At 34.8% G+C, this 24,166-nt stretch overlaps 1 protein-coding gene across 3 annotated transcripts in view; it reads right to left on the reverse strand.

Annotated features, from left to right (window-relative positions):
• Positions 1–1,938: 1,938 nt before the first annotated feature.
• Positions 1,939–24,166, reverse strand: part of LOC101389781 (membrane cofactor protein) — a 28,700-nt gene continuing 6,472 nt past the window's right edge. Inside the window, exons 2-11 of one of the 3 annotated variants that reach the window (XR_015554442.1) lie at positions 21,606–21,791; positions 21,167–21,266; positions 17,007–17,092; positions 15,993–16,082; positions 10,371–10,454; positions 9,523–9,705; positions 8,019–8,248; positions 7,110–7,157; positions 3,047–3,097; positions 2,522–2,549 (exon numbers count right to left, since the gene is read on the reverse strand). Coding sequence is in view for 1 of the 3 variants with exons in the window: in XM_014783312.2 (XP_014638798.2) it covers positions 1,939–2,003; positions 2,514–2,549; positions 3,047–3,097; positions 7,110–7,157; positions 9,523–9,705; positions 15,993–16,190; positions 17,007–17,092; positions 21,167–21,266; positions 21,606–21,791 (953 nt within the window). In the remaining 2 variants the exon portion in view is untranslated. Of the gene's footprint in view, positions 2,004–2,513; positions 2,550–3,046; positions 3,098–7,109; positions 7,158–8,018; positions 8,249–9,522; positions 9,706–10,370; positions 10,455–15,992; positions 16,191–17,006; positions 17,093–21,166; positions 21,267–21,605; positions 21,792–24,166 lie in introns of those variants that run through there. The other 2 variants (XR_015554441.1, XM_014783312.2) reach the window with 2 other exon arrangements.

A 24,166-nucleotide genomic window follows, 5' to 3' on the forward strand; every position in this document is an offset into this window, starting at 1 on the left:
GAGAGTATTTCAGTCAGCTCCTAGATGTGTGTTATATTAGATGCCTGTCCCTCAGGCCAAAAATTTTTAAATAAAAAAACAGGTTTCTTTTACAGAAAGACTAGGCGCATTTCAGTTGGCTGTTTCTGCACTGTGATTCGAGGGGTTAGACATGGTAAGTCTGCACGAACCTTTTAAGAATTGTTTGTCAGTTTGCTACAGCCTTGTGGGTCTTGTGGATACAATCACCATTGGTTTTCAAAGCTAGATGTTTTGGGGGCCTGTCTCTCAGGCACAGGTATTAAAAGTTGGGTGCCAGATGTACGGTTCAAATACTTCACTCCTTACGGAGAAACTCCGAGTTGTGAGTTCCCATCTGACTGCAGGTCGCCAAGCGGGGGGTGGGGTTTATGGTGAGATTATGTCTCAGCTTCTTCTACTGGTTTTGTAACGTGTTTTTTCTCTACCTAACGTGTAGGAGTCACTCAGCTAGTTTTTGAATTTCCTTCAGAGGGAACTGTTCTGTAGGTAGCTGTAGATTCAGTGTGTTGTGAGAGGAGGTGAGTTCAGGATCCCCCTACGTCACCATCTTGAACCAGATGTTCAGCTTACAAGACCCATTGACAAGTAGCTAGAGAAAGTTTGAATAATACTTGTTAAGGAACCTTTAAGTATTTTGGTGCAGTGATATTTCACAAAGGAAAGAAAGTGAGGAGTAGAAAGCTATTTTCTTTTGCTTTCTTGAGAAGTTATTTCTACACAAACCTTTTGAACTTGTAAAAATATTCCACTGATACTATTTCCTGATTACACTGTTGTGTGTATATGTAATTTAAAAAATACACTACTGATAGAGAAAGAAATATGTAAATCATGTGTTCCATAAATATAAGATTTAAGATTCAAATGAAGGCCTTGTGGGTATTTAAAAAAGATAACCAAGAAATATTTAACAAGTTTCAATTCTTCATGAGTGAAAAATGTACCTTTGTTACATTAGCCTAAACCAGATAATTAATATATAAGGAAAATATATCATAAAACCATGAATACCAAAAGTCTTAAAATTATTAGGTTTGATTTCAAAGCTATTTCCAAAGCTACAGGGGAAAAAATTCTCTGAAAATCAGAAATTCCAAAGCACCTAATCTTGGTCTGTGCTCTAGGATTTATTCTAAATCTTTCATTAGATTATAAATTATTTTGTTAATATTTAAATTTTATGTTTAAAAACCCAATTTTCCTTAGAAGATATGTACTTGTACACATTTTTCAATTCTAAGCCCCTCCCCCTTTTCATTTTTATAGATAAAAAGACAAGTAAAGTTAATGTGCCTTTTAAATCTTACTCCTCTCAACAACTATAAATTTAACCCCATCAGTTTTACTGCAACTTAGTGAATTAAGAGAACATAAGAGGAAAATCAAATAGTATTGCTTTAATTTCCCAGTTTTACATGTATAAATAACAACTCTGTGAAAAGATATAAAATTGTGTATTTGAATGAGACACTTACAAAGCTCCTTACAACTACCTATGTTATACAGACAAAGGGAACTTTCATCATGAAAATTCCTGTGAATTCAACTCTTCAAAGCTCCACTGTGAACTATTTTAAATTTAACCTTGGCCTCTACTGCAATTTAGGAAATAGGGTATACCTAGGGTAGGGAAGGCCCCATGATGGTCCATGATTCACTGCAGAACTTCAACCTCAAATCCCACAGAAATTTTTCTTATAGCCATACAAGCTGAAGCAACTCTGCACAGATTACGCTTGTCATAATTATAGTAAAGCAGCTGAAAATATTTTTAGTAAAGAAATACACTTCGAATGGCACACTCATGCAGGCACAGTTTTAAAGAAGATGGTATGCAATACGGAGTACAAACAAAAGCTGCACAAAAGTATGTCAAGAATGAGAAGAACCAATAAGTTAGAAGAAGCAAGCTTTAATTTACCCTCTCTTCTCTCTGTGAAGACATCTGTACAGGCAAGTGCAAACTACTGCAACGCCAACAACTACAAGAAACCAGGAAATAAGTGACATGTCAGTCTGAAAACTAATTACCGAGATTCAAAATCTAGCAGGAGAAATAAATGTTGGTTATGTTTCAGTGGTCAGAAAAGGTTATTTTATTCAAGCACATATACATTTATATTCCATCTGGACTCTTTACTATCTAAATCCTGTTCCCCGACATCACTTAACAGTCCACAGTAAGTCAAAGAAAAGTCCTTGCTTAATTTAGAAAATTACCCAAAGCATATTTGGGAAGCAAACTCACATGACTATTTACCTTGAAAAAACATGTATTATTTAGGGTTTGTTACTAAGTGGACATATACAATATAAAAGAATATACAATCACCAAGACAAGGTAGTATATCATATAAAAGCTCATGTTTCTAGACTGGTTTACTTAATTTCAAGTTATAAAAATTATAGAAACTGAAAAATCATTAAGAAAATAATGAACTTCTTCACAGTAATATTTTGATGTAAGTCCTATCAAAGTTTAGGATACTTACGTACAGTAACAACAATGAGAGCAATGATTCCTCCATCTGAGAAAAAATGAAAACTGTTTGAAGATAATTGAGCACATATTGGCCTCCAGATAGCAGCTGTATTTTCATTTTGATCAGATCATCTAAAAACTACAGCAAAGAAAAAGTTTATCAATCTAGTTTTAGGGTGACTGCTAGTGCATCGAGGTCATTTTGATCACAGAAGCCATCTAATCAGATTCCAGGTTTAAGATCCATCTTGTGAAACTCGTCATAGGAACCTCACTTTTCCTTGCTTTGTGCTGTAGCTACCACACCAGGTTATTTAGTAAAGGTTATTAGAACAACAGATTAGAGAAAATTACCTACATGTGTCTACACATACTACCACTTACATATTCATAGTATCTGCACTACCAAAATAACTATAAATGTCAACTACTAATAATTTGTGACACCTTATTTCTGCCCAGGTACAAATAATTAGAACATGATATTGCCATGCAGAACACTAAGGTCTCATAAAGTAGGGTTATTAATAACTAAAACAATACCTAAATCCTCAAAGTCTTCGAGGGATGGAAATTCACGGGAATTGGGATATCCTAGGGGGAAAAAATGGAAATAAGTAAAAACAGAGTAAATAAAGCTGCAAGATCTATATAGTCATTGGTTTTGATATTTTGCATTTGTATAAAACTGTTCATAATTTCATTTTCCTTACAAATTATATTAATGTTTCTTACTAAAAGTAGTATTGTAAAATACTATAAATTTATATTCAGTGTCATCAACATTCTTCTTCCTGTTCACTGACCTTTCCTGTGACTACTTCTGTGGTACAGCGAGCAAATTTATCATTACTGTATTCTGAAAATTAGCCTTGAATTCAATATGATTATACTTAAAATTAAAAGATAGAAAAAGGCTTAAAAATGATCTAGAAGTTGATCAGCAATAGAAAAACTCTTCAACATAATAAAGGCCACTTATGAAAAATCAATGGCTAACATCATACTCAATGGTGAAAGACTGAAAGTCCTTCCCTTAAGATAAGGAACACACAGGATGCCTGTGTTTGCCACTTCTATTCAACATAATACTGGAAGTTCAGGTCAGAGTAATTAGGTAAAAAAGAAATAAAACACATCCAAATTGGAAAGGAAAAAATAAAAATATTTCTGTTCACAGATGAAATGATCTTTTACATAGGAAACTCTAAAGATTACACACACACACACCTTTTAGAACTAATAAATGAATTCAGGTGTAATACTGAATTCAAGGTGTAAATACTACACAAAGCAATCTACAGATTAAGTGCAAATCCTATCAAAATCCTGATGATGCTTTTTGCGGAAACAGAAAAATCCATCCTAAAATTCATATGGATTCTCAAGGGACTCAGAATAGCCAAGGCAATCCTGAAAAAGAAGAGCAAAGTTGAGAGGACTCACATCCTGATTTCAAAACTTACTAAAAAACTATAGTACTCAAAACAGAGTGGTGCTGGCATAAAGACAGATACACAGACCAATGGAATAGAACAGAGGGTGCAGAAATTAACCTTCGCATATATGGTCAAATGATTGTCCACAAGGGTGCTAAGAACATTCAATGAGGAAAGGGCAGTCTTTTCAACAAATGGGTCTTGGAAAACTGGATCTCCACAAAGAATGAAGTTGGACCCTTACCTTACACCATATACAAAAATTAATTCAAAATGGATCAAAATGTAAGAGCTAAAACTATAAAACTCTTAGAGGAAAACACAGAGGACAAGCTTCATGATGTTGATCTGGCAATGATTTCTTGGATGTGACACCAAAAGGACAGGCAACAAAAGAAAAAAATAGATAAATTGGACCATATCAAAATTAAAAACTTTTGTGCATCAAAGCATACTATCAAGAGAGTGAAAAGGCAACCCAAAGAATGGGAGAAAACATCTGCAAATCATATATCTGATATAGGATTAATACCCAAAATATATAATGACCTCCTAAAACTCAATAACAAAAAACAATCCAACTGAAAATGAGCAAAGGACTTGAATAGACATTTCTCCAAATAACATATACAAATGACCAATAAGCACATGAAAAGAAGCTCAACACATCACTAATTGTTAGAGAAATGCATACAAAAACCACAATGAGATACCACTTCACATATATTACCTAACATATATTATGATGGCTATTAAAAACTGGAAAATAACGTGTGCTGGCAAAGAGGTGAAGAAATTGGAACCTTTGTGCATCGCTGGAGGGAATGTAAAGCAGTGCAGCTGCTGTGGAAGACAGTATGGTTGTTCCTCAAAAAAGTAAACACAGAATTACCACATAATCCAGCAATTCCACCTCTAGGTATATACCACAAAATATTGAAAATAGGGACTCAAACAGATACTCAAATGCCAATATTCAGAGAAGCATTATTCAGAATTGTCAAAAGGTGGAAACAACCCAAGTGCCTATCAACTGATGAACAGATAAACTAAATGCGGTATATACAAACAATGGAATATTTTCAGCCATAAAAAGGAATAAAGTTCTGATACACACTACAAGATGGATGAACCTTGAAAACACTAAGTGAAATAAGCCAGATACAAAAGGACAAATGTAAAATTCCACTTATATGAGGTACCTAGGATAATCAAATTCATCGAGACAAAAAGTAGAATAGAGGTTACCAGAACTGGGAAGAGGATGTACACTTAAAATGGTTGAAATGGTAAAAAACAAAAGAATATTAAATAAAAGTTGACCTGGAAAAATTAACATGAGAGTACCCTGCATTCTTCTGAACAGGAAGTGTTCTGCTAGACTACTCAGCCATAAGAAACGATGAAATCCAGCCATTTGTGACAACATGGATGGACATTGAGGGTATAATGCAAAGTGAAATAAGTCAGAGGGAGAAGGTCAAATACTGTATGATTTCCTTCATTAAGTAGTAGATAATAACAACAATAAACAAACACATAGGGACAGAGATTAGATTGGTGGTTACCAGAGGGGAAGGGGGGAGGGAGGAGGGTGAAAGGGATAATTCGGTACATGTGTGTGGTGATGGGTTGTAATTAGTATTTTGGTGGTGAACATGATGTAATCTATGCAGAAATAGAAGTACAATGATGTACACCTGAAATTTTTACAATGTTATAAACCAATGTTACTGCAATAAACAAAAAATTAAAAAAAATATACATATATATATATTATAGTGCTACAGTAAAAAAAAAAAAACAATTTGGTGCTGGCACAGAAACGGACAGAGTTCAAAGGAACAGAAAAGAGGCTAGAACACCTATGAATTTAATGTGTGACAACAAGTCTTCAAAACTTTTAAAAGGGACTTCAAAACAGTTGGAGAGAAAAAATTTATTCAACAAATGGTGCACTTAGCCATGGACAGGGGTGGGTGGAGTGGAGAGGAACATGGAGAGGAATCTCATTCCATGTACCATAATGAATTTCAGATGTACCAATGCTTTAAATGCAAAGAATGCAATCAGAACGCATGGGTGAAATGTTAACACAATTTAGCATCGGGAAGACCTAAAACTTTTATAAGAAAGACACAATACTCATAGCCATTAGGGAAAAGATCAATACACCCAACTACCTATTAATGTAAAACTTCTACACATATAAATGACCACTGATAGGAGAATAGTTAAATAAAATATGATATATATTAAAGTCATCATTAAAAAGGATGGGAATACATCTACATAAAACGCAAATCATTAAGTCAAAAAAGTGCAAGTTTCAGAAAAATATGAACAGCATGATGCCATTTTTGTTTAAGAAAAAAGAAAAAATGCCAAACTACAGGTATAACTACACAAATAAGGATATTGACATACAGAAATGGACAAAAAGACACCCTAAACTATTAACAGTGATTAACTCAGATAATACACTACAGAAAGAGAAGGGGAACTAATCTTTTACTCTGTATACTTTCGTAATGTTTGAAAATTTGCAAAAATATTTGTATACTACTCATGTAACAAAAAGTTATAAAAAGTAATCTACAGGGTCCGGCCCGGTGGCATAGTGGTTAACTTTACATGCTCTGCTTCGGTGGTCTGGGGTTTGCAGGTTTGGATCCTGGGCGCGGACCTAGGCACCACTTATTGGGCCATGCTGTGGCAGGCGTCCTACATATAAAGTAGAGGAAGATGGGCATGGATGTTAGCCCGGGGCTAATCTTCCTCAGCAAAAAGGAGTATTGGCAACAAACGTTAGCTCAGGGCTAATCTTCTTCACCAAAAAAAAAAAAAAAAAGGAATCTATATTCAGTAATATAGCATTAAAATTTTAAAAGAAAACTGACTAGTAAAAAAAGTCAAAAAAAACCTGGAAAAAACTGTTCACTTCATAGTAAAAGACCTTTAATATATAATGAGTTCTCACAAATCAATAAGAAAAATATTTTAGAAACCTAATAGAAAAATAAGCAAAGTACCCGAATAAATAAATGTAGAAAAAAAACTGTTCAGCCTCACTGATAATTAAAGAAATGCAAATTAAAACAAGACATGATTTTGCACCCATCACCTTATAAAGTTCTGAATGTAAGTAGAATAAAGAATTACTGAACCTGGATAGTGCCAAACTGGAGGCTTGGTTGGATGAGTAGGTTTGAAACCTGGAAAAATAAATTTGATTCAATTCACTAGCCTTATCAGTATAAAATTATGGATTTAATTTTGATTTTTTATTTTTTAAAAAGATTAATTATTTCTCAAAATGAAAAATACACATACTTTCCAAACATTGCAATTCTACTTCTGGGAATTTAATCTAAATATATATTTGCACAAGTACATAAGAACGTATGCATAACAATGTTCACTACAGCTTTGTATTTTATAATGGAAATCCTAGAAGTTAACTAAAAATAAATTGTAAAAATAATGTGTTCATAGTAAATATATGTATCTTTTAAAGAAATTACCATCCAAGTAGCATTGTACTACATAATTTGTATCCTCTTCTTTTTGTGTAGTATTTCGTGGACATTTTTTCATATCAGCACAATCCGATCTACCTTATCACCATTATATGTTGCTACCGACCCTTTTTGTATAGTCTTTCTCTAACTGATGATAAAGAATGATTGACAGTCCCATGAGGAATTTTGATTTTTGACATTTAACAACAGATCCCTGTAGTTTACCTTCTTTGTCAACTTTTCCTCACAATCAGTTCTCTCTTCTTTCAAACACTAAACTGTATCAGTGTTTAATAAATCCTTATGAAATGCTTGTTGGCAACTCTTTCAAAAAAGCAAATCAACAAACACAGAATACCACAGAGCACATACCCACTAGGAGCATGTGAGTAAACAGGGATAGGTCAATGGGTATAAATTTCATATGCAATCTTAATATATCAGTCCACCAAAAAGCCATCTCTTTCCCCCCAAAACCTCACAGCACTCAGCTAAGTACTCAAGGAGGCTACCAGCTACCAGGTTATAGGAATTATAAAAACGTGCTCTACTTACCATGTTAACATTCATGATTCTCCTCAATCCTTTAAATATTAGGGCCATAGGAAATATACAAACAAATTAGAAGCCAGTAATTTGTTTGAGTTCAACACCCTCATTAAACAAGGGGGAACTACAGCCCACAGGAATGATGTTACTTGAGTAAGCAGAGCCAAACTAGGAGCCTGAGCGAGGTCTGCCCAGGCTAAAGCTCTTCTCACTGTTCCTGCTGTCTCTTGCTTCTGCTGCAACCAAAGAGAAGACAGAGATAGCGGCACTGGAATCAGGAAGATAATTCCTTCCACCATATCAAAATCATCTCTCAAGTCTTAAATAGGATAGCTGATCAGTAGTCCCTGTAAGAAATCCTCCATTTCAATAAAAAAGGGACTTTTCCTGCTTTTCAGTTGCTATGAAATTTAGTTGCTGTTGCCAAATTAAACTGCCTAGTAAAGAGAAAAAGAATAAATGTATGAGGTGGGGAGGGGTGGGGGAGTTCTGGAGACAGCAGAAACTTCCCAGTTTAAATTGTACTACATAAAAAGAACCAAATGGTTACAGTCCGGGAAATGAAACATAGTCCTAGACTAGGAAGATACCCTGTAAAGGTATCAACAGGTCACTTTAAAAATGAATAAAGCAGCAAAGTTAATGACACAGAAAATATACATATTAAAACACAGAAGCCATGGATCTTCCTCCTCACTAATATTAACTGGAGTGATGCTACAAGTAGCTATGAGGTAACTTTTAAGAGCTTCATATGCCAGGCACTGTGCTAAGTGCTTTAAATGCATTCCATTTACACTCTACTGTCACAAGTGAGGAAGGCATTAAATCATTTTACATATAAGGAAACACATGGAAAGTTTACATAACTTGCCCAAGTTTACATATCTGCTTGGATCTGTATACTATGGCAAATAACTTTAAAATCACTGAGTATAACAACTAAAATTGCTGTATATATGTTCTTCTTCTCATTACCAAAAATGAGGAATGAGTGTAAATCGCAGGAATTTAAAAGATTTTTATAAAATACCAGCAGCAAGTCACTAAATCTGAATGACTCAAAATTAGAGGTTTTGTATTGAGAGGAATTGGCATTGAAAAACAAAATAATGTAGGATCAACTACTTGGGAATTATTGCTTTCATTCATGTATATGAATTACACCTTTCATTCTTGATTTATACAGATAAAAATTCCCAGGCTTCAATTTACTCTGAAGAATGGTTGCTATCCATTTTTATACATAAAAATAGCAAACAAGAAAAATTTGTATCATGACAAACCTGTGTGATGTACATAATATGCTAAGAACACTATAAAAACACGCTAAATTAAAAAAAGCAGAATTCTATGTGAATTTTATGTCATAGATCTATCATGGAAATGAATACGAGACAGAGTTAAATACTAAAATTACTTCTTTTCAATTATTCTGTGTCAATGATATTTAATGTCAAAGAAATAAAACCTTAAAAAAAAAAAAGAAGGAAAATGATTCCATTTGTACCTTTAATACATGTTGGCATCTCAGGCTCCCAAGTACTATTACCACCACAGAACACTATGTGGCTGCCATTAAGGTAAAAACCCTGGAGACATTCAAATACAACCACTGTTTGGTAGGAAAAGTTTTCTCTAATTCCTGATACCGGTCTTCCATGTTCAAGTACTGGAAGTTCACATTTGACAACTGAAAAGTGGAGAAATTACAGAATTAAAGGAAAGCTGTTTTAACATAGGATCAGAAAAAATACTGCAAAGTAGTAATTTCCAGTGGGAACAAAGAGACAATGAATGGAAGGCATGATCTTAATTAAAAAAAAAACACAAAAATTTATGTGGGTATTTTAATTTCAGGTAAACAGATTTAGAGAAATCTAATAACTTTTTCCCACCTAGAATAGACTGCCATTATACTTGATTGGCTTTCCTATACCTTTTCCCATTACTGACAAGTTTTGAGAAAGGTCTACCAGATATAAATCCAGGTAAGTTCAAAAGCAACTTTTGATACTCTGTAGCTCTAGGGACTTATTTTTAAGGTCATGCAAACACTGCTTATAGTACCCTGCTTTTTGAGAAAGATAGGGAAGACTTTTTGAGAAGGTAATACTTGAACTCAAATTTAAAAGGTGAAAAGAAGCTAGCCATGCAAAGATATGCAAAAAGAAAGTTCAGAGGTAGCAATAACATACACGAACTGAGATGTTCACGAAATAGAAAGGCCAATGGAGTTAGGGAAGTGTTTTCCGAACATTTTGGCCTGCAACCCAGAGACCAAGAAACACACTTTACGTTGGAAACCAGTATACAAGCACACAGGCCTGCAACAAAGTGAGTACTTAGCCTCCATACCAGTGCACTCTGGTACTTCCCATTCCACTCTACTTCTGAAGAAGTAAACGCTGGTCATGACCCTCTGGATTGGGATTTCAGGATCTAGAATGGATTTCAGGATCCATTAATGGGCTTGGCAGAATTTGGAAAAAACAAAAACAAAAAAACACCGGCCTAGGCACCGAGTACAAGGCGACATCTTTTTTTTTTTTTCCTGAGGAAGATTCGCCCTGAGCTAACATCCCCTGCCAATCTTCCTCTTTTTTTTGCTTGAGGAAGATTAGTCCTGAGCTAACATCTGTACCAACCTTCTTTTATTTTGTATGTGGGTCGCCACTACAGCATGGCTGACAAGTGACGTAGGTCTGCGCCAGGGATCCGAACCTGTGAACCAGGGCTGCTGAACCGGAGTGTGCAGAACTTTAACCACTAGGCCACAGGGCCGGCCCCAAGACATCTTTGGAGACTAAATCTGAGCAATAGCTAAGGGCCAGGTGATGTCGAGCCTTTTCAGCCAGAAGAGTGCTCTTCCTCCTTTCCCGAGGATCTGAGTTTCCCTCAGGTGTCATTTCCCTTCAGCCTGAAGAACTTCCTTGAGCAATTCTTATAGTGCAGGTTGGCCAGTGACAAATTCTCTTATCTCTTGTTTATCTGAAAATGTTTTTATTTATTTGACCTTCAGTTTGAAGACTTCCCCTCGACAGAGAATTCTAGGTTAAGTGTTTTCTTTCTCTTTCCGCACATTAGCAGATATTATTGTCTTCTGGTGTCCACAGTTTCTCCACAGTTCCTCAAGGGAAGCAGCTGTCATTCTTACTTGCAGACGGTGGGTAGGTGGAGGGCTGAAATAATACGTTTTTTTTTCCCTCTTACTGGCTGCTTTTCTTTTACCTTTTGATTCACTAGTTTTACCATGATGTGTGTAGTTTAGTAGGGTTTGTATGGTAAATTTTAAAAATTTATTTATCCTGTTAGGGTCACTGAATTTCCTGGACCTGTGGCATTGTTGTTTTGAATGAAATTTGACAATTTTTGGCCCATATTTATTCAAATAATTTTCTACATTGTTCTCTCTCCTCTCTTTCTGAAACTCCAATTACACGTATGTTTGACTGCTTGCTACCCTCCGGCGGGTTTGTAAGTCTCTCTCTCTCTCTTTTTAAATCTTTTTTTCAAATCATGTTGGATTTCTGTTGCCCGGTTTTCAGGTTTACTGATCTTTTCACTGTTGTGACAGTTTGCTGTTAATTGTACATAATGATTTTTTTTTTTTTTTGGTGAGGAAGATTGTCCCTGAGCTAACATCTGCACCAATGTTTCTCTACTTTATATATGGGATGCCACCACAGCATGGCTTGATGAGTGGTGTGTAGGTCTGCGCCTGGGATCCAAACCTGTGAATCCCAGGCCGCTGAAGCAGAGCACACAAACTTAACCACTATGCTACTGGGTGAGCCCCATGATTTTCTTTTAAGTTAGGTTTACTGGATATAATTTACATACAGTAAAATTCATCCTTTTAAGTGTACAGCTGTATTAGTTTTGACAAATACAAATAATCATGTAACTACCACCATAATAAAGACAGAAAAATTCAATAAGCCCCTAACATTTCCTCAAGCCACTTTGTGATCAACTTTCCCTCCCTCCACAACCTGCACCAATCAGCCAACCACTGCTCTGTCTTCTATCTCTACTGCGTTGCTTTTCCAGAATATCATGAATGGGATCATAGCCTTCTGAGTATGGCTTATTTCACTAAGCATAATTTGAAAGTCATTCCTGTTGATGCATGATTCAGGAAATTATTCCTTTTTATTGCTCAGTATTATTCCATTCTAAGGATGTAGCACAGGTCATTCATCCATTCACCAGCTGAAGAACATGTGGGTTGTATAGGATGACTATGACTAAGGCCACTAGAAACATACAGGTTTCTACGTGAACATGTTTTCATTTTACTTGGATCGACAAGTTGTAAGGTAAGTGTATGTTTAATTCTACAAGAAATTGTGAAATGTGCTCCAAAGTGGTCATATCACTTTGCATTCTTAACAGCAAGGTATGCGAGTTCCAACTCTTCCAAATCCTTGCCAGTAATTGGTATTGTTACTTTTTTGTTAGTGTTTTTACTTTCAGCCATTCTAATAGATACATAGTGGTATCTCACTGTGATTTTAAATTATATTTCTGTAGTTACTAATGATATTGAGTAACTTTTCACATACTTTTTTGCCATCCATATGTCATATTTAGTGAAATATGTCTATTCATATCTTTTGCCCATTTTTTAAAATTTGGGTTGTTTTCTTATTATTGAGCTTTAAGAGTTATTTATATATTGTAGATAAAAGAGCATTATCAGATATGTGCTTTGTAAATATTTTCTCCCAGTTTATTGCTCATGTTTTTTTATTCTCTTAACAACGTCTTTTGCAGATGAGAAGTCCTGAGTTGGGAATGTCCAGTTTATTATTTTTTTCCTTTTAAAGATCATGCTTTACAGGTTGTATTTAAGAAAACTTTGGCTAAGTCACAAATATTTTCTATGTTTTCTTATAAAAGTATTATAGTTCTATGTTTTTCATGTATGCCTATGATCCATTTTGAATAAATGTTTGCATATGGTGCTAACATGGATAGAGGTTGTTTTTTTTTTTTTTGCATATGGGTGTCCAATTATGCCTGTACCATTTGTTGAAAAGATTATTGTTTTTCCACTGAATTGTTTGTACATCCCGGACAAAAATCAACTGGACATATTTGCAAGGGTCTAATTCTGGACTTGCTATTCTGTTCCATTGCTCTACATGGCTATCCTTTCACCAATATCACACTGTCTCAATTCTATATGCCTTATCGTATGCTTATATAGTCTTGACATCCAATGGAGTACATCATCCAATTTTTTTCAAAATTGTTTTGACTATTCTACTTCATCTTTCCATATAAATTTTAGAATCAGTTTGTCAATTTACACACAAAGTTCTGCTGGGATTTTTATTGGGACTGTGCTGAATTTATAGATCAATTAAAGAGAACTGACATCTTTATCATATTGAATCTGCCAATCAATGAACGATGTATATCTCTTAATTTATTAAGGTCATGTTTAATAGTTTTTAGCATTAAAATCTTTCACATATGTTGCTAGATTTATATGCAAAGTAGTTCCTGTTTTGGAGACACTGTAAATAGTACTTAAAAAAATTTCAATTTCTAATGGTTTATTTTTAGTATATAGACTTACAATTGATTTCTATATGTTGATCTTGTATTTTGCAACCTTGTTAAAACTTCAGTCTTTGGAATGTTCTACACAGACCATCATGTCATAAGTGAATAGAGACTATTTTATTTCTTCCTTCCAAACACATATGCCTATTTCTTTTCTTGCCTTGTTTTTTTTTTTTTTTTGTGAGGAAGATCAGCTCTGAGCTAACATCTGATGTCAATCCTCTTTTTGCTGAGGAAGATTGGCCCAGGGCTAACAGCCGTGCCCATCTTCCTCTTCTTTATATGGGACGCCGCCACAGCATGGCTTGACAAGCGCTGCGTCGGTGCGCGTCTGGGATCCGAACCTGCAAACCCTGGGCCGCCGAAGTGCAGCGTGTGCACTTAACTGCTATGCCACCAGGCCAGCCCCTCTTTTCTTGCCTTGTTGTAGTGGCTAGGATCTCCAGTACGATGCTGAATAGAGTGGTGAGAATGGACATCCTTCTTTTCCTCCTACATCGTGGGGAAAGAAATTAGTATTTTACCATTAAGTATAATGTTAGCTGGGAGATTTCTATAGATGCCTTTTATCAGGTTGACATAGGTTAGTTCCCTTCTATTCCTAGTTTGCTGTGAAGTTTTATCATGAAAAGATGATGAATTCTGTGAACTTCTTTTTTTTTTTGCATCTATTAAGATCATCATATGTTTTTTTCTTATTCATAGACTCCTGATATGGTAAATCACACTGGTTAATTTTTGAATTTGAACCAACACTACATTTATGGGATAAATCCTACTTGATTATGATGTATTATTATTGTTATATATGGCAGGATTTGATTTGTTGATATTTTGTTGAGAAGTTTTCATTCTATATTCATCGAGAATGAATTGAGGATGTTTGTAATTTTCTTGCTATGTTTTTGTCTGCTTTTGGTATCAGGGTAATGTCCTCATGAAATGAGTTGAGAAGTATTCCCTTCTCTTATATTTCTTGAAGAGTTTGTGTAGGGGTGCTATTATTTACTCTTGAAATGTTTGGTAGAATGCTCTAGGGAGGACATCTGGGCCTGCAGTTCTCATTGTGGGAAGGTTGTTAACTACAAATTCTATTTCTTTCATAGATACGGGACTATTCAGATTACCTATATCTTTGAGTTTTGGTATTTTGTGTCTTACAAGGAATTTGTCAATTTCATGTCAGCTGTCAAATTCATAGGCATAAAGTTGTTTTTGTAATATTCCCTTATTATCCCTTAAATGTCTGCAGGATATTTAGTGTTGTCCTCTTTTTCATTCTTGATATTGGCAATAAATATCTTCTTTTTTCTTGTCAGTCTGGCTATAGGTTTCTCTATTTTATCAACCTTCTCCAAGATCTTCTCTATGGTGTTGGTTTCATTGATATTCTCTATTATTTTCTCTTTTCAATTTCATTGATTTCTCCCTATCTTTATTATTTCTGTCTCCTTGCTTTGAGTTTAATTTGCTCTTCTTTTTTAGTTTCTTAAGGTAGAAGGTTAGATTACTGATTTGAGACTTCTTTTTTTCTAACATAAATATTCCATGCTATAAAATTTCCCTCTAAAAAATGCTTTTGCTGTTATCACACAAATTCTGATATTTTGATATGTTGTATTTTCATTTTTATTCAACTCAAAACACCTTCTAATTTCCCTTGTAGTTTGTTCTTTGACTCAGTGGTTAGTTAGAAGTATCTTGCATAATTTTCAAATATTTGAGGCTTTTCTATATTATCTCTATTTTGATTTCTATATTCACTCCATTGTGATCAGATAATGTACTCTGATTTTAATTCTTTGAAACTTGTTAAAAATTATCTTATTGCCTAGAATCTGGTCTATCTTAGAGAATGTTCCATGTGTACTTGAAAAGAGTAAATATTTTATTGTTATTCAGTGGTTCCTTTCTTACAAGAATCAAATCCCCTCCAGTGTCTCCCTGCTTTTGGTCACTCTCCAGTGCCTTAAACATTGTTTTTTAAATATGTTTTGTCCAGAGTTTATCAATCTTATCAGTGGGAGGGTTAGTTTTTTACAATTTACTCTACCATTACCTGTAGCCAGAACTCTCACACATCTTGTAACACGAGAAAAAACTTTCTGATTTTTAAGCCAGTGTGTGAGTTTTTTGGTTCTTTCAAGCAAAAAATCCTAAGTCATACATATACACGATAGTTCACAATTTATAAACTGGAATGCCAAGAACATGCCAGGTGGGGAACTCTACAACTAGAACTATTTTTGACTCAATTTGACTTATATTAAATTAAATTAGAAGTCAATTTAACAGGAGGAGGAAGCATATATGACTGTTTTGTTTACTGATATGTAAAAATATTTATAAAGTGTTTCCATAGTATTTACAAATGAAGAAGGAAATAAAAGGAAAGGTTATTACCTTTACACTCAGGAGGGTCACTACTCCATGTGTCAGGCCCAGAACAAATAAGCTTGCTCTCTCCAACAAGTGAATATTCATCTGGCCCATCTGAAGGATTACAACTGTAAGTTACTAATTCATTATATTCAAATATTTTCCTGTAGCTATTGGTATGTTTTCCATTTTTTATTTTTCCAGGTGATGAACAATAAATCACTTAAAAAAAGAAAAAAAAAGGGGAAATGAAAGGAAAAAGGAAAGATGAAAGATTAAGACAGCATTAGTCAAGTCCTATGAACTGCCTTCAATAAATTCATTCACTTATAATTTCTACAAACTAGTTGTGAATCCAATATCCATTTAGAAGGTTTCTTTGAGAATATGTATTATCCCAAATTTAAAACATATAGAAATGAACTTTCAGAACAAAACTCATTTTCTTAAATACCTATATTTATCTAGAAGGCCATGCTAAGTTTTGTTCTAGTCATCGTATGAGATGCTGGACACTTAAGAAAATATGCTTGTGATTAAAAATAAAATTCACTGCTAGCTGAGAAATGCTTTATAATCTATAAATGTATTCATTCACTGAACCAACGGTTCACAATAATACCAAGATACCGTCTTCTTTCACGTTCATCCTAATGAGTGTATGGTGAAATTTTCCAGAGGCTACAAATTGTGTGATTTCACAACAGACTGAATCCAGATATCTTCCTTCAAGCCAGATATTAAAGAGATTTGCAAATATGTGAAACAATGCCACTGTTCTCAATATTTGTTTTGGAAAAGTTTTATTTTTCATATAAAATATAATGCAAAAGTTAACATGTATTGACTTACTGTTCTTAAAAGTAAATTACTAAATAATTATTTTAAAAAATTCTGTTTTAATTCCAATATCAACAGACATAACCCACATAAAGAAAAGTTCTTTGGGATCTTTGTTAATTTAAAAGCATAAAGGGGTCCCGAGGCCAAAAAGTTTGAGAATGGCTAGTCTAAATTCTACAGAGAGAATATACTTACTTTCACATCGTGGGATAATACCATTCCATTGCACATTATCTCCAACAAGTTTACAAGTTAGAATATTTTTTCCAATTAAGTAATAACTAAATGAGAAAAGAAAGGTTATTGTTTTCTTTACCAGTTAACAAAATGCAAATAATAATGAAGAAAATTTTTATATGGTTGGTTTTCTGCACTGCAGTAGTTTGAGAAGAATTTTCTAAAATGATGAAAGTGCTAATAAACTCTGCAATTTAATTAAAGAGTTTCTGCATTTGAACACACATTGGCCAAGAGGAAAAATGTCTAAATAAATCTCTCATACCTATTGGTATAGACTCTTTGCTATCTCTGACAATCACATTACACATTCATTTCTATGCCCTTGCTCATGCCATTCTGCTCAGTAAGGACAACAAGTGAGTAGAGAGAACAGGCCCTAGAGCTTGCCCGCCTGGATTCGAGTCCCAGCTCCATGACTGACTTGTTATTTGAGCTTGGCCAAGTCCCCTAAGGCTTCTCTTGCTCAGGTTCCTCATCTATGAAGACAGGATCTAGTACATACCTCAGGGGGTTGTTATGAAGATTAGATGAGTTAACAACTGGCACATAGTGAGTGGTAGGTAAGTTTTAGCTCTTATTAATATATTTATATCAAAATATCTTTCTAGGAATAGTTCAAGAAAACTACTGGATGAAAACTTCTCTGATGATTTAAATTCACAGTACTCTCTGGACTCCGATTGGCATGATCATGAATAACTCTATTTATTTGGTACTTCTCATTTATTATTTTGCTTTGACACCTCTGGATATACTGTGTTTCTCAAGAGGGCTATAACTTCTTTGACAAGAGTCTATGTCTTAAACTTTTGGTGTTCCTCAAAACGTCTAGCAGGCTGTCTCTCTCTATAACTATTACCTGGAAGTTCCAATATTTTTACCTGATCAAATTAAAAAATAGTCAGTGAAACTGCTTGCACACGGTTCCAGTTGACTTTTCCATCAAAGCTCACTTATTTTCTCTACATTATAGTGTTTTAGGAGAGGATTCTGGGAAGATGGTGGAGTAGGAAGCACTAGGAATCTGTCTCCCTATCTAGACAACAATTGCAACGGCAGAATCTGCCTGATTAAACTATTTTGGAACTCTGGAGTTTGTTTAAGGCTTGCAACTTCAAGGGGAAGACTTGGACAGGTACACTGAATTAATTTCAGCTCTTAGGAAAATAGCAGCTACCTATTCCCCACCCTCAGAATGTGGCAGGCAGCTGTGCATGTGCTCCTGGAGCAGCTTGCAGGAGCCAGAGTGAGTAAAAAGGACCCTGTCCTCCAAATATGGATTTGTGCTCTGATTTCTGATTGCTGCTTCTGATCACAGAGAAGCAGATAAAGAACTGGGCAGCCACTTGTCATATTCCCCTCCACTGTTGCAAGGCCCTTCCTTCCCAGCTGAAGTGACTTCCAGGGGATTTAAAGATCCAGTGCCTTTTGGTCCCTTCTTCATTTTTTGCTTTCCCCACCCTCAGGAGCCAGACGTTAAAGACCAAGACATTCAAAAACCACTGTATATACAAGGAAAATTAGAAAGTGAGTGTGCATGCTCAGGGAAAGGCTCAGAAAAGACCTGATAAGACCTTCAGTTTATATCTCAGGCTGATCCTCAGCACAGAGACACCATACAACAATCTAAAAAACAAAAACAATAACAAAAAATAGCAAGGCCCAAGGAAAGGGGAGAATCTGATTTCCAGAGTTACCACATTATTAGATTCCAATGTCCAGTATTCCACCAAAAAATCACAAGGCATACAAAGAAACAGGAAAGTATGGCCCATTCAAAAGAAAAAAGAATAAATCAACAGCAACTGTCCCTGAAAAAGACCTGATGGGAGATTTACTAGACAAAGACACCAAAATAACTATCTTAAAGAGGCTCAAAGAGCTAAAAGAAGAAGTAGAAGAAGTCAAGAAAATGTTGTGTAAACAAAATGGAATATCAATAAAGAGATAAAAAATCCTAAAGAGAAACCGAAACGAAAGTCTGGAGCTCAAAAATATAATAACTGGTATGAAAAACTCACTAGTGGGATTAAAGGCAGATTTGAGCAGGCAGAAGAAACAGTGAATATAAAGAAAGGACAACGGAAATTACTGAGTCTGAGGAACAGAAAGAAGAGTAAAGAAAAGTGAACAGAGCCTAAGGGACCTGGGGAATACCATCAAGTGGACAAATACGCACATTGTGGGAATCCCAGAACAAGAAGAGACACAGAAAGGGGCAGAAAGAATATCTGAAGAAATAATGGCTGACAACTTCCCAAATTTGATGAAAGACAGGAATATAAACATCTAAGAAGCTCAACAAACTCCAGGTAAAATAAACGCAAAGAGACCCACACTAAGACACATAATAATCAAACTTTCAAAAGACAAAGACAAAGACAAAGAGAGAATCTTGAAAGCGGGAAGAGAGAAGTGAATCATCACATACAAGGCTTCCTCAATAAGATTATCAGCAGATTTCTCATCAGAAACTTTGCAGGCCAGAAGACAGTGTGCTGATATACTCCAAATGCTAAAAGAAAAAAACTGTCACCCAAAAATCCTCTATCCAGCAAAATTATTCTTTAAAAGTGAAGGAGAAATTAAATTACTTCCAGATAAACAAAAGCTGAGAGAGTTCATGACCACTAGACCTCCCCTGCAAGATATGCTCAAGGGAGTCCTGCAAATGAAAGAATACTAGACAGTAACTTTAAGCCATATGATGAAATACACATCTAACTAAAGGTAAATACATGGGCAGTTAAAAAAGTCTGTATTATTGTAATAATGGTTTGTAATTGCAATTTCTGTTTTCTTCATAATTTAAGAGACTAATATATTTAAAGAAAAAAATTATTAGTATAAAAACTAGTATTACTGTAACTTTGGTTTTTAACTCCAAATCTTATTTTCTATATAATTTAAGAGGCTAATGCATTTAAAAGAACTATTACATTTTGGAACACACAATGTATAAAGATGTAATTCTGTGACATCAACAAGCAAACGGGGTGGGGATGGAGCTGTAAAGGAGCAGAGTTTTTATATGTTATGAAGTTAAGCTGGTATAACTTCAAATTAGAGTCTTATAACTTTAGGATGTTAAATGTAATCCCCATGGCAACCACAAGAAAACAGCCATAGAATATACACAAATGGAAATGAGGAAGGAATTTAAACATTGTGCTACAAAAAGGCAACTAAACAAAAATGAAGACAGTAATTCAGGCAATGAGAGACAAAAAAAGCTAGAAAACAAATAGCACAATGACAGAAAGTCCCTCCTTACCAGTCATTACTTCAGTTTAAATGGGTTAAACTCTCTAATCAAACGACAGAGATTGGCAGAATGGATAAAAACACATGATCCAACTATATACTGTTTATAAGAGACTCACTTGAGATCCAAAGACAAAAACAGGTTGAAAGTGAATGGATGGAAAAAGATATTCCATGCAAATAGTAACCAAAAGAGAGCAGGGTTGGCTATACTAATATCCGACAAAATAGACTGTAGATTAAAAAAGGCTACAAGAGACAAAGGACATTATATGTTAACAAAAGGTTCATAACAGCAAGAAGATATAATAACTATAAACATTTATGAACCTAATGACAGACCATAAAAATATAGGAAGCAAAAACTGACAGAACTGAAGGGAGAAATACACATTTTTACATAACAGGCATTTTACAATAGTTGGAGACTTCAACAGCCCACTCACAATAATGGATAGAACAACAAGACAGAAGATGTGAAGAAACAGAGGACTGAAACAACACAACATTTCTGTGAGCCCCACTTCAACTCTGCGAGTTGGCCATTTTAAATAGGGTGCACTTTGTTGTCAAGGATAAAGTGACCATGGTTACTACATTTTTAATGTTTACGACAGGCTTATTATTACATATACTAAGTATTATACGATTTTGCTTTCCTTCAATATAAATTTCTGTCTACTACTTACACATCTTTTCAGTCTCCATAAAAAGCCCTAGAATTGATTGGCTACAAGTACAACCTGTCATACAGAAAAAATGATGGAATCAACTAAGCTTAAGAAGAGAAGCAAAACAAAAATGGAATTGGTGACATTTACCTTTTTTCCTCCAAGGAGCAACTTACTTACCCCTCATCACACGAAAAGTGAGCTTCTGAATCAAATGAAAAAAGTTCATCTGGGGCGAATACTTCACCATTTTTGACTTCTGGAGTTGGACATTGTTTTCCTAAAACAAAATTTTCAAATTAGTTTTTTCATACCAATATCAAAAGAGATTTGCATTAAGATCAAAACTCTACACTGCTCTTTATAGTTCATGTGATATTATTTTCCTTATTTAACTATTGTAAGGACAAACTTAAAATTCACATTTACCCAGGTAACCAATTGCCAAGAAAATGATTCCCTGGAGATTCCTCAAAGCCCGAAAAAAAAATGCATTGCTATCTAAAACCTAATGTCACATGAGAAAATCATCATTGCTGTAGTGGAAAAATGGATCCTAACGTGTAAAAATCTCTAGAGCAAGCAAAAAAAAAAAGCAAAAAAGATCTTGTTTACTTACTTGCACAAGCTTCTCCGATTGGTAACCATGAGTTATTACGCTCACAATAAGTCACGAGTCTATAAGGAAAGACGTACTCGTATCCACTGCGACACGCATAACGTATTTTATCCCCAGGAAAATAAAGGGATTCAGGTCTACCCTGGAGCTGCATACTGTCGAATGTTGGAGGCGGACCACAGGCATCTAGGAAGAAGAGATTAAGTCCATGAAAATAAAGTACTTTACCTTTCACCAGACAGAGACTGTGGCCTGGCAGCAAGTAGGTAGCACAGAATAAATGGAAAGGTTCTTGACAAGACATTAAATGACTGTCTCATGCTTTTACTCAAGTGGTGGTAGTTGTGGAGGATGTGTCTTGCTTGCTTTAAATAACATCTTATTAGTTTTTGGTTTGTTGGGGAATAAGGTGAATTTTCATTCAACAGTAAGTTAAAGAGACAAAATCAATGTTTCTAGTTTTAAAAAATATATGCAGGAATGCATCCTTCCCCACTTTTTTCTAAATTCATTCCAAAACTCACCTCTCCTCTAAGAAGTCTTCCATAATATGTAACACTCTGCTGAGATTACTCTTCCATAGTTGGAAACACAATCTCACGATCACTTGTCACTTGGGGCTCAGTCTCCTCTCAGGAGGCAAGTTCCTAGAGGTCAGGGACCACACGCCTTCTTTTTCTACTACACCCCGTACCCAGTGGGTGCTCACAAAATGCTATGGTAAGAGGCGATGATGAAATGAGCATCGTGGATTTCATGGATCAAAATAAATATGGACTGCAGTACTTCAAAATAGAAGACATCATTGCATATCTTTCATATTAGTGAATGGAGCATTTCGTAAGTGAATAGATGCCATTTAAATATCAAAATGTACTACTTTGATAGCCTTACGTGAAAAAAATTTTGCTTTCTTGGGCATTATTTTATATAATTTAATCTTCCTTCGCTGATCGATGGATCAAGCATTCCCTCAGAAGCTCCCTGAGGTGGCTGTTTGAGCTGTTTATCCAATATATCCCTACAGTAAAGCTATTATATTGCTAGGCTTTTAGATAAATTTTTTACTTTTTTTTTGGTAGTTTTTTTCTCCCTAGAATAGTGTCATTTCTACTTTAGCAATTCTTCTTCCTTTTAATTATTTGTGGGCTTGAAAACCTCAGAAATCTGTTAGAACAAGTATGTAAAATAACGTAATGGAGGCACATCAAATAAGTCCCAAAGGGCTAAAAGAATGCAGAGGCCTCTCCTAAAGGTTAAAGGACCTAAGGAGAAAAGAGTGAGATCTATTTTGATCCCTGAGGAGACTTTTTCTTTCTTACTCCCTGGATCTCGGTCTTACTTCAGATTGAGAGGCTGGTCAAGCGAACTCTAAGCAAGTGAAATGTTACTCTCCTTTCACATCATATTCCAAATTCTAAAATTCTCTGTATATACACTATCCAACGTTTCATTTACAGCATGGACTGAAATCCACCTACTGGCAAAATGTTTTCAACATTTCTACTATGCTGAACTTGATAACTAAATGTTCCTCCATCAACTGCCCAAAACAAAACAAAAGCAAAAAGCAAACAAAAATCCCTAATAATTAAAAGCATTCATTAAAAAGAAGATTTGTGTAGAGTTGAATTTTATTAATGATGCTAAATTTACTGAATATCCTGAACTAGACATTCCCATTTTACAATAGGAAAAAAAAACATGGGCTAGAAATGCCATATAATTCTGTTCTAGATACAAATATATAACATCATTCTAGAATTTCCTGGAACCACCAAGAAAGAAATCAAGTAACAGCATGCCCATGATTAAATTATACAAGTATCCTCTGTTTTATGCATTCAATTTTAGTAACTATCTTGAAAGCATATAAAGAAGAGAGGATTCCTAACTTGTATGGAAAAAGAAATGTCAATTGGATGGTTTAATCCACTCAACTAATTTAAAGTATTTCTTTCCCTTAACATGCATCATGAAATAGATACTTTCAACAATGTCCAGGGTTTAAAATTTGGTTCAGCAACCAATTGATTACAAGCTTTATACACTTAATAATTGAGTCCAATATCACACTTTTTTTACAATCAAATTTCCTCTCTTGTTCGGAACACTGAATTTTTTTCCTATAGAGATTTTCAAACTAAACATTCCCAACTCTAGAATAATATCTTGACTTACTTTGTTTAAGATTGTTTACAATATAATTATTATTAGGCTGAAATGCTATGCTTCAACAATAGATGCCATTATATAATATGATAGGCTGCATTCAAAAAATTCCCCAAAGTTCCAGGTGAGTTTCAGGAAAGTGAAATAGTGCTCTACTATGGATCAAGAGAACTGTTCACCTTCTCTACATTTGCAAAAATTGTGCAAGCACTCTCTACCTCCTTCAAAAACTAAAAACAACTCTGACAGAAGCACATAGCCACAACCCTGTCCAGATTGGTACCTTCAGAAAATCCTGGTATCTGACCAAAACTGGATCCTCAATGAAACCTGACCATCCTGCTCCTTCTCCCACTGTCTACACAACCTATTTTTATACTTTCGTTGTT

This window comes from Ceratotherium simum, chromosome 2 (genome assembly GCF_057802395.1).
Source record: "Ceratotherium simum simum isolate JZ-2026a chromosome 2, ASM5780239v1, whole genome shotgun sequence".
NCBI lineage: Eukaryota > Metazoa > Chordata > Mammalia > Perissodactyla > Rhinocerotidae > Ceratotherium > Ceratotherium simum.